The 16,836-nt window shown below is 49.7% G+C and overlaps 1 protein-coding gene across 1 annotated transcript; it reads left to right on the plus strand.

Annotated features, from left to right (window-relative positions):
* Positions 1-1,243: 1,243 nt before the first annotated feature.
* Positions 1,244-2,286, plus strand: LOC110569330 (small ribosomal subunit protein eS10-like). The gene is made up of 2 exons (XM_064380718.1): positions 1,244-1,281; positions 1,842-2,286. The coding sequence occupies exons 1-2, from the start codon at positions 1,244-1,246 to the stop codon at positions 2,284-2,286; spliced, it is 483 nt and encodes a 160-aa protein (XP_064236788.1).
* Positions 2,287-16,836: the final 14,550 nt, after the last annotated feature.

The raw sequence follows: 16,836 nt of genomic DNA on the forward strand, positions 1-16,836 counted from the left end.
TGAACTCCCGACCTCAGGTGATCTGCCTGCCTTGGCCTCCAAAGTGCTTGGATTACAGGCGTGAGCCACCACGCCTGGCCTAATTTTTGTATTTTTAGTAGAGACTGGGTTTCACCATGTTGACCAGGATGGTCTTGATCTCTTGACCTCGTGATCCACCTGCCTCGGCCTCCTAAAGTGCTGGGATTATAGGCGTGAGCCACCGCGCCTGGCCCAAGATGGGTTTTTGTAAGGTTGCCAGGCTGGTCTTGAACTCCTGGCCTCAAGTGATCTGCCCACTTCGGCCTCCCAAAGTGCTGGGATTACACTCGTGAACCACCACGCCCGACCCAAATTAATTCCTTATTGCCTAGTGCTGGGCACCAGGCCCTGGAGGCTGAGAGCCCAAGATTAAGCCAAATCAGCTCAGTAGTGATCCCAGGTGAGGACCCTACCCCAGCCCAGAAGACCAGTCACCATGAGATTAGCGAAAATGCAGATACATGCAGGCGGTGCTGCTTGGTGCTGTGTTATTCAATCTATATCCCCAAAGAGAAAGGCCCAGAAGGTTGCATTCTTCAGTGATTTATGGTTCCACGCTAACAACAATAATAGTAATAATGGGCCCCATGCACTGGCTCAGGCCTGTAATCCCAGCACTTTGGAGGCTGAGGCGGGCGGATCACGAGGTCAAGCATTGGAGACCAGCCTGGCCGACATAGTGAAACCCCGTCTCTGCTAAAAATACAAAAAAATTAGCTGAGGGTGGTGGCAGGTGCCTGTAATCCCAGCTACTTCGGAGGCTGAGGCAGGAGAATTGCTTAAACCTGGGAGGCGGAGGTTGCAGTGAGCCAAGATCGTGCCACCACACTGCAGCCTGGACGACAGAGCGAGACTCCATCTAAAAAATAACAGTAATTATGAAGGTAGGTACGGTGGCTCATACCTGTAAATCCCAACCCTTTAGGAGGCCAAGGAGGGCAGATTCCTTGAGGCCAGCAGTTCCAGACCAGCATGGCCAACATGAGGAAACATTGTCTCTACTAAAATTACAAAAAAAATTAGCCAGGCATGGTGACAAACTCCTGTAATCCCAGCTACGTCGGTAGGCTGAGGCATGAGAATTCCTTGAACCTAGGAAACAGAGGTTGCAATGACCCGAGATCACACCACTGCACTCCAGTCTGGGCAACAGAGCAAGACTGTCTCAAAAATAAAAATAATAGTAGCTTCCTTTCCAGCCCTGGTCCCTGCAGCCGCCAAGATGTTGATGCCTAACAAGAACCAGACTGTCATTTATGAACAACCTTTTTTTTTCTTTTTTTCGAGACAAAGTCTGGCTCTGTTGCCAGGCTGCAGTGGCACAATCTCAGCTCACTGCAACCTCCGCCTCCCGGTTCAAGCAATTCTCCTGCCTCAGCCTTCCGAGCTGGGACTACAGGCAAGTGCCACCACGCCCAGCTAATTTTTGTATTTTTTAGTAGAGACAGGGTTTCACCATGTTGGTCAGGATGGTCTCGATTTCCTGACCTTGTGATCCTCCCACCTCGGCCTCCCAATAACTTTTTTTTTTTTTTGAGACAGAGTCTCCAGCCTCTGTTGCCAGGCTGGAGTGCAGGGACAGTATCTCAGCTCACTGCAACTTCCGTGTCCGGGGTTCAAGCAATTCTCCTGCCTCAGCCTTGAGTAGCTGGGACTACAGGCATGCGCCACCACGCCCGGCTAAGTTTTTGTATTTTAGTAGAGATAAGGTTTCACCCTATTGGCCAGGATGGTCTCAATCTCCTGACCTCATGATTCACCTGCCTCGGCCTCCCAAAGTGCTGGGATTACAGGCGTGAGCCACCGCACCCGGCCTCGTGAGCTCCTTTTAAGGAGGGAGTCATGGTGGCCAGCAGGGATGTCCACGTGCCTAAGCACCCGGAGCTGGCAGACAAGAACGTGCCCAACCTTCATGACATGAAGGCCGTGCAGTCTCTCAAGTTCCGAGGCTACGTGAAGGAACCATTTTCCTGGGGACGTGTCTGCTGGTGCCTTACCAATGAGGACATCCAGTATCTCCGTGATTACCTTCATCTGCCCCTGGAGATCGTGCCTGCAGCACGTCCAGAGACTGGCAGGCCTCGGCCTAAAGGTCTGGAGGTGAGTGACCTGCAAGACTCAAGAGGGGAAGCCGACAGAGATACCCACAGGCAGAGTGCCATGCCCCCTGGAGCCCACAAGAAAGACGAGGCTGGGGCTGAGTCAGCAACCGAATTCCAGTTTAGAGGCGGATTTGGTTATGGACGAGGTCAGCCACCTCAATAAAATTGGAGAGGATATTTTGCATTAAACTTATAGCCAAAAATAATCATAATAGTAATAACGGCACAGGCTGGGCATGGTGGCTCATGCCTGTAATCCCAGCACTTTGGAAAGCCGAGGTGGAAGGATCACTTGAGCTCAGGTATTCAAGACGAGCCTGGGCAACATAGCAAGACCCGGTCTCTACAAAAAAGACAATTAGCTGGGTATCATGGCATGCACCTATATAGTCTCGGCTACTTGAGAGTCTGAAGTAGGAGGATCACTTGAGCCCAGGAGGTGGAGGCAGCAATGAGCCCTGTTTGTACCACCGTACTCCAGGCCGGGCGCGGTGGCTCACGCCTGTAATCCCAGCACTTTGGAAGGCCGAGGCAGGTGGATCATTTGAGGTTGGGAGTTCAAGACCAGCCTGACCAACATGGAGAAACCGTGTCTCTACTAAAAATACAAAATTAGCCGGGTACCAAGACCAGTTGGCTGTACAGACCCCCACCCAGGTGGCGCTGAAGGTATTAAGGAGCAGACACCCAGATAGAACAGCAAAGTGGGACTGTCCGGGGACAAACAGCCTTCTGAGCTGAGAACCTCAGGGCTGACAGCATTCCGGGCTGAGGGCCTGGAGCAGACACTGACCCATGTAGCTACTCTCTCTGAACAGGTGATTATTATCAACAACAGGTGTCCTGTGTTTGCTCATAGAACCAAGATCAACCAGGAAGGCAGCGGGTGCCTGCTTACCACAGATCAAGGACAAACTAGGGAGTATTCTCCACAAGGGAGCCCGGGCGCAGGGTCACCTATCCTGTGCTTAAAGAATTGTTTTAACCCGTGTGTGATATACATACACCGTTTTGCTACTTTAGAATGCCCCAAGCAGTGTTCCACTTGACAGGGGGCGGGGGCTGGAGGGCGGCCAGGTTTTCCTTGCCATCGTTCTTCTCAGAAAACAATATAATTTTATCATACAGTCAGCATTTCTCAACAGCCGGGAGTGGTGGTGTGCACCTGTAATCCCAGCCACTCAAGAGGCTGAGGCAGGAGAATCGCTTGAACCTGGGAGGCGGAGGTTGCAGTGAGCCGAGATCCCACCACTGCACTCCAGCCTGGGAGACACAGTGAGACTCTGTCTCAAAAACAAATAAAAAAGAAAGAAAGAAAGAAAAGAAAATCCAAAGTCAGAGACAGCAAGGCGTAGAGGCAACATTTGAACTCAGGGCCTCAGTCTTAAACACCGTATTTTGGGACACACCTGTCTTGTCTTTTCCCTCATAGCATTTATGTACAATCACATTGTGAATCCACCGCAGCCCTGGACGTTCAATGGTGTGGAAAAGCCGTCCCAATGTGGTGCTGGTGGACACGGCAATTCCCAGTGTTGTGCATTCAGTACAATTCCATCTCTTCTAAAAACTCACACAGGTACCTGTTCTAAAGAGAACAATGGCAAGAAGATAATCCACAAAAGTGCCAGCATTGGTGGGCAATGCTGTAATCCCAGCTACTCGGGAGACTGAGGCAGGAAAATCGCCTGAACCCAGGAGGCGGAGGTTGCAGTGAGCCGAGATTGCGCCATTGCACTCCAGCCTGGGCGACAGAATAAGACTCCTGACTCGGAAAAAAAAAAAAAAAAAAGACTGATTTTGGCCTTTGCTTTGAGCTTTTTCTTTTCCCTGTTTTTTTTTTTTTTTTTTTTTTTTGACACAGCGTCTCTCTACGTCTCCCAGGCTGAAGTGCAGTTGTGCAGTCATAGTTCACTGCAGGCTCAAACTCCCAGAGTTTTTAATAGAGACAGTGTTTCACCACGTTGGCCAGGCTGGTCTCAAACTCCCAGACTCAAGCGATCCACCCATCTTGGCCACCACACCCGGACTCTGCATCCTTCGGAGGGTTTACCTGCTGTCTCAGCAGATGCCCCTTGCTGAGCCTGGCGGGAAGGGTGGGAGGACACTGGGAACCAGGATCTCAACTTGGACCAGGGCAAATGAGAGATAATTTGGGGGAAAGAAAACAGCTCTGACCTGAAACTTAGCCAGGCCCTCATGGTTCACGGAAAACAACCCACCCAGCTCAGGAATTCTCGCAGGCCGGGTCCACGCTATGTTCTGTGCTTCTCTTTCTCTTTTAGAAGATCTGGAAGAGTTGGTGTATGAATTTCTTCTTTTTTGAAACAGTCTCGCTCTGTCGCCCAGGCTGGAGTGCAGTAGCATGATCTCGGCTCACCTCTGCCACAACCTCTGCCTCCCAGATTCAAGTGATTCTCCTGCCTCAGCCTCCCAAGTAGCTGGGATTACAGGCATGTGCCACCACACCCGGCTAATTTTGTATTTTTGGTAGACACGGGGGTTTCTCCATGTTGGTCAGGCTGGTCTCGAACTCCCAACCTCAGGTGATCTGTCTACCTCTTTTTTTTTTTTTTTTTTTCTTTTTATTTAGGCAGGGTCTCAGTGTGTTGCTGAGGCTGGAATGCAGTGGCGTGATCCTGGCTCACTACAGCCTCAACCTCCCCAGGCTCAAGTGATCCTCCCACCTCAGCCTCCTGAGTAGCTGGGACTACAGGCATGTGCCACCATGCCCAGCTAATTTTTAGAGGTTTTTTGTTTGTTTGTTTTGTTTTGTAAAGATGGGGTGTCACCATGTTTCCCAGACTCACCATGAGTCTGACATATTCTCAAACTCCTGGGCTCCAGCGATCATCCCGCCTTGACCTCCCAAAGTGCTGGGATTATAGGTGCATGCCACTGCACTGGGAATTGGCCTTTTATTATTATTATTTAAGCAATCTGAGTCTTTTCTACATTGATTTGTTCACTGTGTGTCTTCAGTGCTTCGTATGTAATAGGAGCTCAGTAAAGACCCATAAAGTCTTCATTAAAGCCTCAATGAAATGAGGAAATCCTGATGTCTGGAGTCTGAAGTCTAAAGTCCTGAGTACCTGCCCCAGCTCTGCGTCTCAGTAGCTGTGCCACCTTGGGCCTGTCACTGAGCCTTATAGGTAAAATTGGTTCAAGAAGTGTTTTCACACAAGGACACAAAAAAATCAGAATTACCCCGCTGGTAGGAATGTCAACTGGGGTAGCAGCTTTGGAAAACAGTCTGACAGCTTCTCAAGAGGTTACACATACGGCTGGGTGCAGTGGCTCACGCCTGTAATCCCAGCACTTTGGGAGGCCAAAGTGGATGGATCACCTGAGGTCAGGAGTTTGAGACCAGACTGGCCAACATGGTGAAACCCCATCTCTACTAAAAATACAAAATTAGCTGGGCATGGTGGCGCATGCCTGTAATCCCAGCTACTCAGGAGGCCGAGGCAGGAGAATCCCTTGAACCCGGGAGGCAGAGGTTGCGGTGAGCTGAGATTGCGCCACTGTATTCCAGCCTGGGCAACAAGAGCAAAACTCCATCTCAAAAAAAAAAAGAGAGAACCTGGCCAATCTCAATGGCTCACACCTGTAATCCTAGCACTTTGGGAGGCTGAGGTGGTGGATCACCTGAGATCAGGAGTTCATGATCAGCCTCACCAAGATGGAGAAACCCTGTCTCTACTAAAAAAAAATACAAAATTAGCCAGGGGTGGTGGCACATGCCTGTAATCCCAGCTGCTCAGGAGTCTGAGGCAAGAGAATTGCTTAAACCTGGGAGGCAGAGGTTGCAGTGAGCTCAGATGGAACCATTGCACTCCAGCCTGGGCAACAAGAGTGAAACTCTGTCTCAAAAAAAAAAAAAAGAAAAAAGAAAAGTAAACCTGGAGGCCAGGTGCGGTGGCTCATGCCTATAATCCCAGCACTTTGGGAGTGAATCACTTGAGGTGGGTGGATCACTTGAGGTCAGGAGTTCAAGACCAGCCCGGCCAATAGGGTGAAACCTTGTCTCTATTAAAAATACAAAAAAAATTAGCTGGGCGTGGTGGCACATGCCTGTAGTCCCAGCTACTTGGGAGGCTGAGGCAAGAGAATCACTTGAACCCAGGAGGCAGAGGTTGCAGTGAGCCGAGATCGTGCCACTGCACTCTAGCCTGGGTGACAAGAGCAATACTCCATCTCAAAAAAAAACAAGGAAAAAGTAAACCTTGGCCGGTTGTATTGGAAGCAATATGATTGTTTGAGGCCAGAAGTTCAAGACCAGTCTGGGCAACATAGCAAGACTCCATATATATAAAAAAATTTTTAATTAGTGAGGCAGGGTGGTGGACACCTGTAGTCCCAGCTGCTCAGGAGGCTGAAGCAGGAGGATCATTTGAACCCAGGATCTCAAGGGTACAGTGAGCTATAATCATACCACTGCGTCCAGCCTAGGCGACAGAGCAGACCCCAGATAAATTATTTTTAGAAAGAGTAAACTTGGACCAGGTGCGGTGACTCACATTTGTAATCCCAGCATTTTGGGAGGCCAAGATGGACGAATCACTTGAGGTCAGGAGTTTGAGACCAGCCTGGCCAACATGGTGAAACCCCATCTCTACTAAAAATACAAAAATTAGCTGGGTGTGGTGGCGTGGGCCTGTAATCCCAGCTACTCAGGAGGCTGAGGCAGGAGAATCACTTGAACCTGGGAGACAGAGGTTGCAGCAAGCCGAGATCATGCCATTGTACTCCTGGCTGGGTGACAGAGCGAGACTCTGTCTCAAAAATAAAAATAAATAATTAACCAGGTGTGGTGGCACATATCTGTAGTCCCTGCTACTTGAGAGGCTGAGGAGGGAGGATCGCTTGAGCCCAGGAGTTTGAGGCTGCAGTGAGCTATGATTATGCCACTGCTCTCCAGCCTGGGGGACAGAGTAAGACCCTATCTCTAAGACAATAGCAACAAAAATGCTGAATGAAATACAGCAAGCATGCTTATAAGTGACCAGCTAAGTTTACAAAAAAGTTAGAGAAATCTCCAAGGGACACAGCGGAAGGGAAGTTTCTGAGGCTCTGACTCCCCTTAGGGGATCTTCTGGGAACTCCATTCTAGGAAATCAAATGAAAGTAGTCCCTGGGATTCCTGGAAGAAGTAAGAGCGAATCTTCCCTGAAAAAACAGACCCTCAGTCAGGGCCCTCAGGATTCTTGACTGTTTGATCACAGTCAAAATCATAAAACATACAAGAACATAGGCCACCATGAGTGAGAATCAGCAGAAAAAACAAACAGTAGAATTAGGTCCCCCCAAGACATCTGGCATTGGAACTAATAGTGATACATTATTTTAAATATTTTCAATGGTTCTTCTCTCTCTCTCTCTTTTTTTTTTTTTTTTTTTTGACAGAGTCTTACTCTGTCGCCCAGGCTGGAGCACTGTGGTACGATCTTGGCTCTTTGCAACCTACCTCCTGGGTTCAAGTGATTCTCATGCCTCAGTCTCCCGAGTAGTTGAGATTACAGGCGCATGCCACCACACCTGGCTAATTTTTTTTTATTTTTCTGTAGAGATGGGGTTTCACCATGTTGGCCAGGCTGGTCTTGAACACCTGACCTCAAATGACCCACCTGCCTTGGCCTCTCAAAGTGCTGGGATTACAGGCCTGAGCCACTGCACCCGGCCAGGTCTACCTACTTATAAAGGGCAACCTGCTTACTCACAGTCTTACTGATTTAGACCAGGCACAGTGACTCACGCCTGTAATCCCAATGCTTTAGGAGGCTGAGATGGGAGGACTTCTTGGGACCAGGAGGTTAAGACCAGCCTGAGCAACATAGCAAGATCCTGTCTCTATTTTGTAAAAAAGAAAAAAATAATGTTATCTAGCCAGGTGTGTTTTTTTATGCCTGTGGTCCCAGCTATGTAGGAGGCTGAGATGGGAGGATCACTTGAAACCAGGAGTTTAAGACCAGCATGGGCCACATAGCAAGACCCCATTTCTTTTCTTTGCTTTCCTTTCTTTTTTTTTTTTTTTTTTAGGCACAGTCTTGCTCTCTCACCCAAGCTGGAGTGCAGTTGCATGATCTAGGCTCGCTGCAACCTATGCCTCCCAGGTTCAAATGATTCTCCTGCCTTAGCCTCCACCTCCCAGGTTCAAGCCATTCTCCTGCCTCAGCCTCCCAAGTAGCTGGGACTACAGGAACATGCCACCATGCCCTGCTAATTTTTGTATTTTTGGTAGAGACAAGGTTTCCCCATGTTGGCCAGGCTGGTCTTGAACTTCTGACCTAAGATGATCCGCCCACCTCAGCCTCCTAAAGTGCCGGGATCACAGGTGTGAGCCACTGTGCCTGGCCACAATACCCCATTTCTACAAAAAATTTAAAAATTAGCCAGATGTCGTGGCATGCACCTGTGGTCCCAGCTAGTCAGGAGGCTGAGGTGGGAGGATTGCTTGACCCTAGGAGAGAAAGGCTGCAGTGAGCCATGTTCACACTACTGCACTACAGCCTGGACAACAGAGCAAGATCCTGTCTCAAAAAAAAAAAACAAAAAACAAAAAAACCCTCATCTCAAAAAAAAAAAAAAATTAAAAATCAGCCTGGCTGGGCACAGTAGCTGGGCACAGTGTCTCAGGACTGCAATCCCAGCACTTTGGGAGGCTGAGGCAGGTGGATCACTTGAGGTCAGGAGTTCGAGACCAGCCTGGCCAGTGTAGTGAAACCCCATCTCTACTACAAATACAAAAATTAACTGGGCATGGTGGCACATGCCTGTATCCCAGCTATTCGGGAGGCTGAGGCATGAGAATTGTTTGAACCTGGAAGGCAGAGGTTGCAGTGAACGGAGATTGTGCCACTGCACTCCAGTCTGTGTGACAGAGGAAGACTCTGTCTCCAAAACAAACAAAAAACACAAAGGCTGGGCACAGTGGCTCACACCAGTAATCCCAGCACTTTGGGAGGCCAAGGTGAGTGGATCAACTGAGGATGAGAGTTTGAGACCAGCCTGACCAACACGGAGAAACCCCTGTTTCTAGTAAACATACAAAATTAGCTGGGTGTGGTGGTGCATGCCTGTTATCCCTGCTACTTGGGAGGCTGAGGCAGGAGAATTGCTTGAACCTGGGAAGCGGAGGTTGTGGTGAGCCGAGATCATGCCATTTCACTCCAGCCTGGGCAACAAGAGTGAAACTCCATCTCAAAAAAACAAAGAGAGGGCCGGGCGCAGTGGCTCACGCCTGTAATCCCAGCACTTTGGGAGGCCGAGGCGGGTGGGTCATGAGGTCAACAGATCGAGACCATCCTGGTCAACATGGTGAAACCCCGTCTCTACTAAAAATACAAAAAATTAGCTGGGCATGGTGGTGCGTGCCTGTAATCCCAGCTACTCGGGAGGCTGAGACAGGAGAATTGCTTGAACCCAGGAGGTGGAGGTTGCGGTGAGCCGAGATCACGCCATTGCACTCCAGCCTGGGTAACAAGAGCGAAACTCCATCTCAAAAGAAAAAAAAAACAAAGAGAAAAGATGAGGAGGTATGGGCACAGAGACAGGCATGAAAGGAATACTGTGTGAAGACACAGTAACAAGGCAACTAACTGGCTCTGAGCCAAGGAGAGAGACCTCAGAAAGAACCGCCCAGCTGACACCTTGTTGTTGTAGATCCACCCTCCAGAACTGTGCGACGCCCTGTCGTATAAGCTGCCCTGGCTGTGGTGCTTGGACCTGACAGCCTTAGCAAACTCACACACATCCCCTCTTCCCAACTGGTACTTCCCGGCATCACCACCTCCCAAAGTGCTTTTACTAAATCCTTGTCTCAGTGATGGCTTCCAGGGAACCCAAACTAAGACAAGGCCACCCCAGGGTGCAAAAGGTGGCATGGGGAAAGAAGAGAGTCTCAGGGGAGCACTGTCATGCAGAGAAAGGAGAGGAGAGGTCTCGAGGGAAGTAGAGCCAGACCTCAGTGACCGAAGCTACCGTATTTGCTCCCAGAACCCATGAGAAAAACTTAACAGTGTGGTGGTGGTGGGGAACCCCACAATAGGAACCTTTTCTGTGGTTTTGAGCCACAAAAGAAAGTTGTAGCTCATTGGTTCACAGCCACAAAGGAAATGGTTTCCTCTGTGGAAACCAGTTGGGTGATGGTTTTCTTTTGTTGCTGGGGAGGATCTAACCACAACGTTCCTGCTGCATCCTGGGCAATGGGCTCCTGCTGGCATGTTCTCTCTCCTGTTTTCAAGTTTACTTTTTTTTGTCTTTTTTTTTTGAGATGGAGTCTAGCTCTGTCACCCAGGCTGGAGTGTTGTGGCACAATCCCAGCCTCACTGCAACCTCCACCTCCTGGGTCCAAGTGATTCTCATGCCTCAGCCTCCTGAGTAGCTGGGATTACAGGCACGTGCCACCACACTTGGCCTATTTATTTTTTTATAGATGAGATCTCAGTATGTTGCCCAGGCTGGTCTCAAACTCCTGACCTCAAGCCATTCCTCCAGCCTCACCCTCTTGAGGCACTGGGATTACAGGTGTGAGCAACCACACTCAGCCTTGCTTAGCTCACGTATAGGCTTTTTGTGGTTTTTGCTTATTTGTTTGTTTGTTTTTGAGACACAGTCTGGCTCTGTCGCCCAGACTGGAGTGCGCACAGTCTGGCTCTGTCGCCCCGGCTGGAGTGCACACAGTCTGGCTCTGTCGCCCCGGCTGGAGTGCGCACAGTCTGGCTCTGTCGCCCAGGCTGGAGTTCGCACAGTCTGGCTCTGTCGCCCCGGCTGGAGTGCGGTGGTGCCACCTCAGCTCAGTACAACCTCCACCTCTCAGGTTCAATTCAGATGAATTCTGAATGTGCAGCCTGGGCTGGGCAGAGCACAATCTAGAAATTTCATGCACAATCTGGAAGAGTTAGGGAGAGAAGGAGGGGAGAAAGGAGGGGGCATGCGGAAACTGGAAGATTCAGCGATTAACAATTGCCCACGCCTCCCTCGGAATGCTTTCTGCTTCTCCCAGTCATTCGCTCAGAAAGCACTTACTGAGCACGTACTGTGCTCCAGGCTGTGTGCAGGGCACTAGAGATAGAGTGAGGCACAAGAAGCCACATAGCCAGCCGGGTGCAGTGGCTCACGCCCATAATCCCAACATTTTAGGAGGCTGATGCATGAGGATCACTTAAGTCCAGGAGTTTGAAACCTGCCTGGGCAACATAGTAAGACTGTGGCCTCAACAACAACAACAACAAAACGAAAAATAATAAAATTAGCCAGATGTGCTAGCATGCCTATAGTCCCAGATACTTGGCAGTTTGAAGCAAGAGGATTGCTTGAGCCTGGGAGTTTGAGACCAGCCTGGGCAACATAGCAAGACCCCATCTCTATAAAAATAAAAATAAATTAGCTGGTCATGTGATGTGCATCTGTAGTCCCAGCTACTTGGGAGGCTGAGGTGGGCTGATTATTTGAGGTCAGGAGTTCGAGACCAGCCTGGCTAACATTGTAAAACCCCATCTCTACTAAAAATACAAAAATTAGCCGGGAGTGGTGGCGTGCGCCTGTAACCCCAGTGGCTCACGCCTGTAATCCCAGCTACTAGGGAGGTTGAGGCAGGAGAATCACTTGAACTCAAGAGGCAGAGGTTATGGCTAGCCAAGATCGTGCCACTGCACTCCAGCCTGGGTGACAGAGCAAGACCCCATCAAAGAAAGAAAGAAAGAGACAGAGAGAGAGAGAGAAGGGAGGGAGGGAGGGAGGGAGGGAGGAACTTTGCAAAGTGGGCTGGCTGCAGTTTGTGCAGTGGGTCACCCTATTGTCTCAGCAGGAATGACTGGGATTTACAAGGATAAATAACCACATTCCCAGATTCTCACAGACCCATTTCCCCTGCAAATGTCTGTCTCTCTATATAAATACAGCAAAATTTCCTTCCGGAGAGGTGGACAGTTCTATGAACTTTAACACCTGTCCAGATTCATGGAGCCACCAGGGCCATCAGACACAGCTGCCGCATCCCCCCGAAGCTCCCTGGAGCTGCCCCTCTGTCATCAGCCCCTCCCCCCGGCCGCAGGCAGGCACGAATCCGTCTGCTGTCTCACACTGTAGTTTTGCCTTGTGAGAATGTGATATAACTGGAATCATACACTATGGGGACTTTTGAGTCTGGCCTCTTTCAGGCAGCATCATGCATTTGAGACTCATCCGAGTACTTGCCTGTCTCAATAGTATGCTCATTTCTGTTGCTGAAGAATATTCCATTGTAGGGAAAGACCCTGGTTTGTTTCACATTCACACACTGAGGGACAACTCCATTGTTTTAAGCCATGGGTGATGATGAATAAAGCTGCTATCAACATTCATGCACAGGCTTTTCTTCTATTTCACTTTTTATTTTTTTAGAGACAGGGTCTCACTCTGTCACCCAGGCTGGAGGGCAGTTGGTGTGATTATAGCTCACTGCAGCCTTGAACTCCAGGCTCAAGGGAGCCTCCTCCCTTGGCCTTCCAAAGCTCTAAGATTACAGGCGTGAAGCACTATTTTGAGGCTTTCAAATTACTAATTTATTTTTTAGAGATGAGGTCTTGCTATGTTGCCCAGGTTGGAGTACAGTGGTGCAATCATAACTCACGTAACCTTGAACTCCCGGCCTCAAGTGATCCTCCCACCTCAACCTCCCAAATAGCCATGCCCAACTCATGTACAGATTTTTTTGCTTGTTTGCTTCTTTGCTTTTGAGACAGAGTCTTGCTCTGTAGCCCAGGCTGTAGTGCAGTGGCACCATCTCAGCTCACTACAACCTCCACTTCTTGGGTTCAAGCTATTCTCATGCCTCAACCTCCTGAGTAGCTGGGACTACAGGCACCCGCCACCACTCCCATCTAATTTTTGGTTTTTTAGTAGAGATAAGGTTTCACCATGTTGGCCAGGCTGGTCTCAAACTCCTGGCCACAAGTGATCCACTCACCTCAGCCTCCCAAAGTGCATGTGCCACCACCGCACCCAGCCACATACAGGTTTTTGTGAATATCCATTTTCTTTTTTCTTTTTTCTTTTTTTTTTTTTGTTGTTGTTGTGAATATCCATTTTTATTTCTCTTAGGTCAATACCCAGGAGTGGAGTTGCTGGATCATAGAGTGCTTGCATGGTGAGTGTTTCAAGAACCACCGTTTTCTTAAACCCTTAGGGGGTCGGGGTTTCGTACAAAAAAAAAAAAAAAAAACAACCGTTTTCCAGGCTGGGTGTGGTGACTCACACCTATAATCCCAGCACTTTAGGAGGCTGAGGCGGGCAGATCATGAGGTCAGGAGTTGAGACCAGCCTGGCCAACATAGTAAAACCTTGTCTCTACCAAAAATACAAAAATCAGCCAGGTATGGTGGAGCACGCCTGTACTCCCAGCCACTTTGGAGGCTGACACAGGAGAATCGCTTGAACCTTGGAGGCAGAGGCTGTGGTGAGCCAAGATAGCGCCACTGCACTCCAGCCCGGGCAACAGAGCAAGACTCTGTCTCAAAAAAAAAAAAAAAAAAAAAAAAAACTACCATTTTCCAAAGCCCGCTGCACCATTTTGCATCCCCACCAGCAGTGTATGAGGGTCCAGTTTCCCTGAATCTTCCTCAGCACTTGGTGTTGTTGGTATTTTTCATTCGGCCATTCTAATAGGTGTGAAGCAACAGTCTATTAAAACTGGCCTTGTGAGCTGAGGTGCAGGATTTGAACTTGAGTCCCTGGGCATCTAACCACTGTATGGTGTCACCTCCTTTCCTTTGCAGAGCTGCTGGGCTAGGAAAATGTGGTCCATCTAAAAGGTGGAGCTTTGTCAAAGTCATTGCCACCTGCTCTGAACGGTTGTGCTGAGAAGGAAATATAGGCCGGGCATGGTGTCACACCTGTAATCCCAGCACTTTGGGAGGTCGAGGCGGGCAGATCACCTGAGGTCAGGAGTTTGAGACTAGCCTGGCCAACATGGTGAAACCCCGTCTCTACTACAAATACAAAAATTAGCCAGGTGTGATGGCAGTTGCCTGTAATCCCACCTACTCAGTAAGCTGAGGCAGGAGAATCGCTTGAACCCGGAAGGCAGAGGTGTTGCAGTGAGCCAAGATCGCGCCACTGCACTCCAGCCTGGGCAACAGAGCAAGACTCTGACAGAAAACAAAAAAGATATGCACTTGTCAAAAACCACAGTAGTATGTACAACATGAACAGTACATAGAAATGTAAACTATATGAATAAGAATGTATTGGCTGGGTGCAGCGGCTCACGCCTGTAATCCCAGCACTTTGGGAGACCGAGGAGGGCAGATCACCTGAGTTCAGGAGTTCAAGACCAGCCTGGCCAACATGGTGAAACCCCGTCTCAACTAAAAAATACAAAAATTAGCCTGGTGTGGTGGCACGCACCTGTAATCCCAGCTACTCAGGAGGCTGAGGCAGGAGAATCGCTTGAACCTGGGAGGTGGAGGTTGCAGTGAGCAAGATCGCACCACTGCACTCCAGCCTGGGAAACAGAGCAAGACTCTCTCTCAAAAAAAAAAAGAATGTATCAAGATTGGATCATCAATTATAACAAATGTTCAGCAGGACGCAAGGTGTTAATAGGAGAAATTGTTGGAAGGGTGGAAACCCTCCACCATCTGCCCTATCTGCTGTCATTTATACTACTCTAAGCAATAACTCTATGAGTTAAAAAAAGAAGAGCATCCCTCCTGCTCGTCCCCCAGTCCCACCAGTTTCTTGGAAGACTGAAGAGAATGTCTGGAAAATCAAGGAAATACAGATATATACATTTTTCCAAATATTTTACACAAAACGTGGCCTCAGCCAGGTGTGATGGTTCACGCCTGTAATCCCAGCATTTTGGGAGGCTGAGGCAGGAGAATCGCTTGAGGCCAGGAGTTTGAGATCAGGCTGGGAAACAAAGTGAGACACCATCTCTAAAAATAAAATATTTTAAAATGAAGTGAGGTCCTGGGACAATGTACATGTCAAGCGTCCGGTGGCTGGGCCATCTGTTCAAAGAAAAACAGGAAGCCTGTGGCCTGCCCCTCTGGCCTGTCTAGGCCCAGCTTTTGTCTTTGTGACTTAACTTTCAAAGGCGGGCCTGGACACCCTGGGTTGGCCTCCAGCTTCCTTCCCTGGCTCCAGAAACTGCAGGAAAAAAAACAATTCAACATGTCAGCATCTCCCCCAGTTCTGTGCTCTGCAGACGCCACCTCACTGGCCCCATCACCGCCCTGTTAGTGCAGCACTGAGGTTACTGCACCCACTTTGCAGATGAGGAAACTGAGGCCCAGAGGGGTCCAGGTGACGCGGTCCAGCTGTGTGGCCAAGTCAGAACTTGAATCCAGGTCTCTCTGGACTCCAAATCCTGCTCATGACTGTTCCTACTATGAGTTCATCACCGATTGCAAGACACCCATTCATTCACTCATCCATTCATTCATTCAAGTAATTCACCAATTGCCAAGATGCATCTGAAAAACCAGGGGAGAGATTCCCTGATGTGGGTTTGAGTCCTACAACTCCAGTGTTGTGTGATGTTTTTTGTTTTTGTTTTTGTTTTTGTTTTGAGATGGAGTCTTGCTCTATCACCCAGGCTGGAGTGCAGTGGCGCGATCACGGCTCACTGCAGCCTCCACCTCCCAGGTTCAAGCAATTATCCTGCCTCAGCCTCCCAAGTAGCTGGGACTACAGGCGCCCACCACCATGCCTGGCTACTTTTGTATTTTTAGCTAATTCTGTACAAAGGGTTTCACCATATTGGCCAGGCTGGTTTCAAAGTCCTGATCTCAGGTGATCCACCTGCCTCGGCCTCCCAAAGTGCTGGGGTTACAGGCGTGAGCCACCGCGCCTGGCTCACCAGTGTTGTGTGATTTGAGGCTGGTGGCTGCTCTTCTCTCAGCCTCAGTTTCCTGCACCTGCAGGATGGTGACTCGGGATGATGATTCCACCTCCCGGGGTGAGTCGGCGCCTGCAGATGGTAGATGCTTCGTGGATGCCTGTTGCGTGGATGCCTGTTGCGTGGAAGCCTGTTGCGTGGATGCCTGTTGCGTGGATGCCTCTTGCGTGGAAGCCTGTTGCGTGGATGTCCTTTGTATGTTATTCCCCCCAACCAGCCTGACCTGCTTGTTTCGCTCCTCAATTCGCCACGTAGCAGCAGGGTCCTCTGCCTATGGGCAGGATGGGGCAAGTGTCCTGGGCTGGCTGGGCCCACCATTCCCACCACAGGCACCAGGGGCCAGTGGGCAGCCTCACTCAATCTCCCTCTTTCCTGTCCCCACAGCACCTCTCAGTTTGGGAGGCCCAGGCAGACTCACTCTCCATGAGGCAGACTCTCCTTTCCCTGCCGTGGGACTGGTTGCTCCCGCCACAGTGATGGTATCAACAGTGGACACCAGGGGACAGAGAAGCACTGAGGTCCTCTGGCCAGTGGGGCCCTGTACTACTCTGGCTCACTCTTTCTCTTATTGAGTACCTATAGTATGCACAGCCCTGTCCTGGGTGCTGGGGACACAGCAGTGAATAAGGCAGAGAGGCCAGGCACAGTGGTGGCTCATGCCCGCAATTCCAGCACTTTGGGAGGCTAAGGTGGGAGGATTGCTTGAGTCCAGGAGTTCGAGGCTGCAGTGAGCTGTGATCATGTCATGGTACTCCAGCCTGGGTGACAGAGCAAGAGCCTGTCTCAAAAAAAAAAAAAAAAGCTCGGGCAACATATCGAGACCCCATC

The sequence above is a fragment of the Aotus nancymaae genome, unplaced genomic scaffold (assembly GCF_030222135.1).
Source record: "Aotus nancymaae isolate 86718 unplaced genomic scaffold, 86718_ANA_hifiasm-v0.15.2.pri h1tg000028l, whole genome shotgun sequence".
Classification (NCBI taxonomy): Eukaryota; Metazoa; Chordata; class Mammalia; order Primates; family Aotidae; genus Aotus; species Aotus nancymaae.

Bases quoted from the DNA above. Each gene is read 5' to 3' on its own strand.
- LOC110569330 (XM_064380718.1), top strand. From the start codon at position 1,244: ATGTTGATGCCTAACAAGAACCAGACTGTCATTTATGA. The intron at 1,282-1,841 runs ACAACCTTTTTT...CCCGGCCTCGTG, and splicing joins AACCAGACTGTCATTTATGA to AGCTCCTTTTAAGGAGGGAG.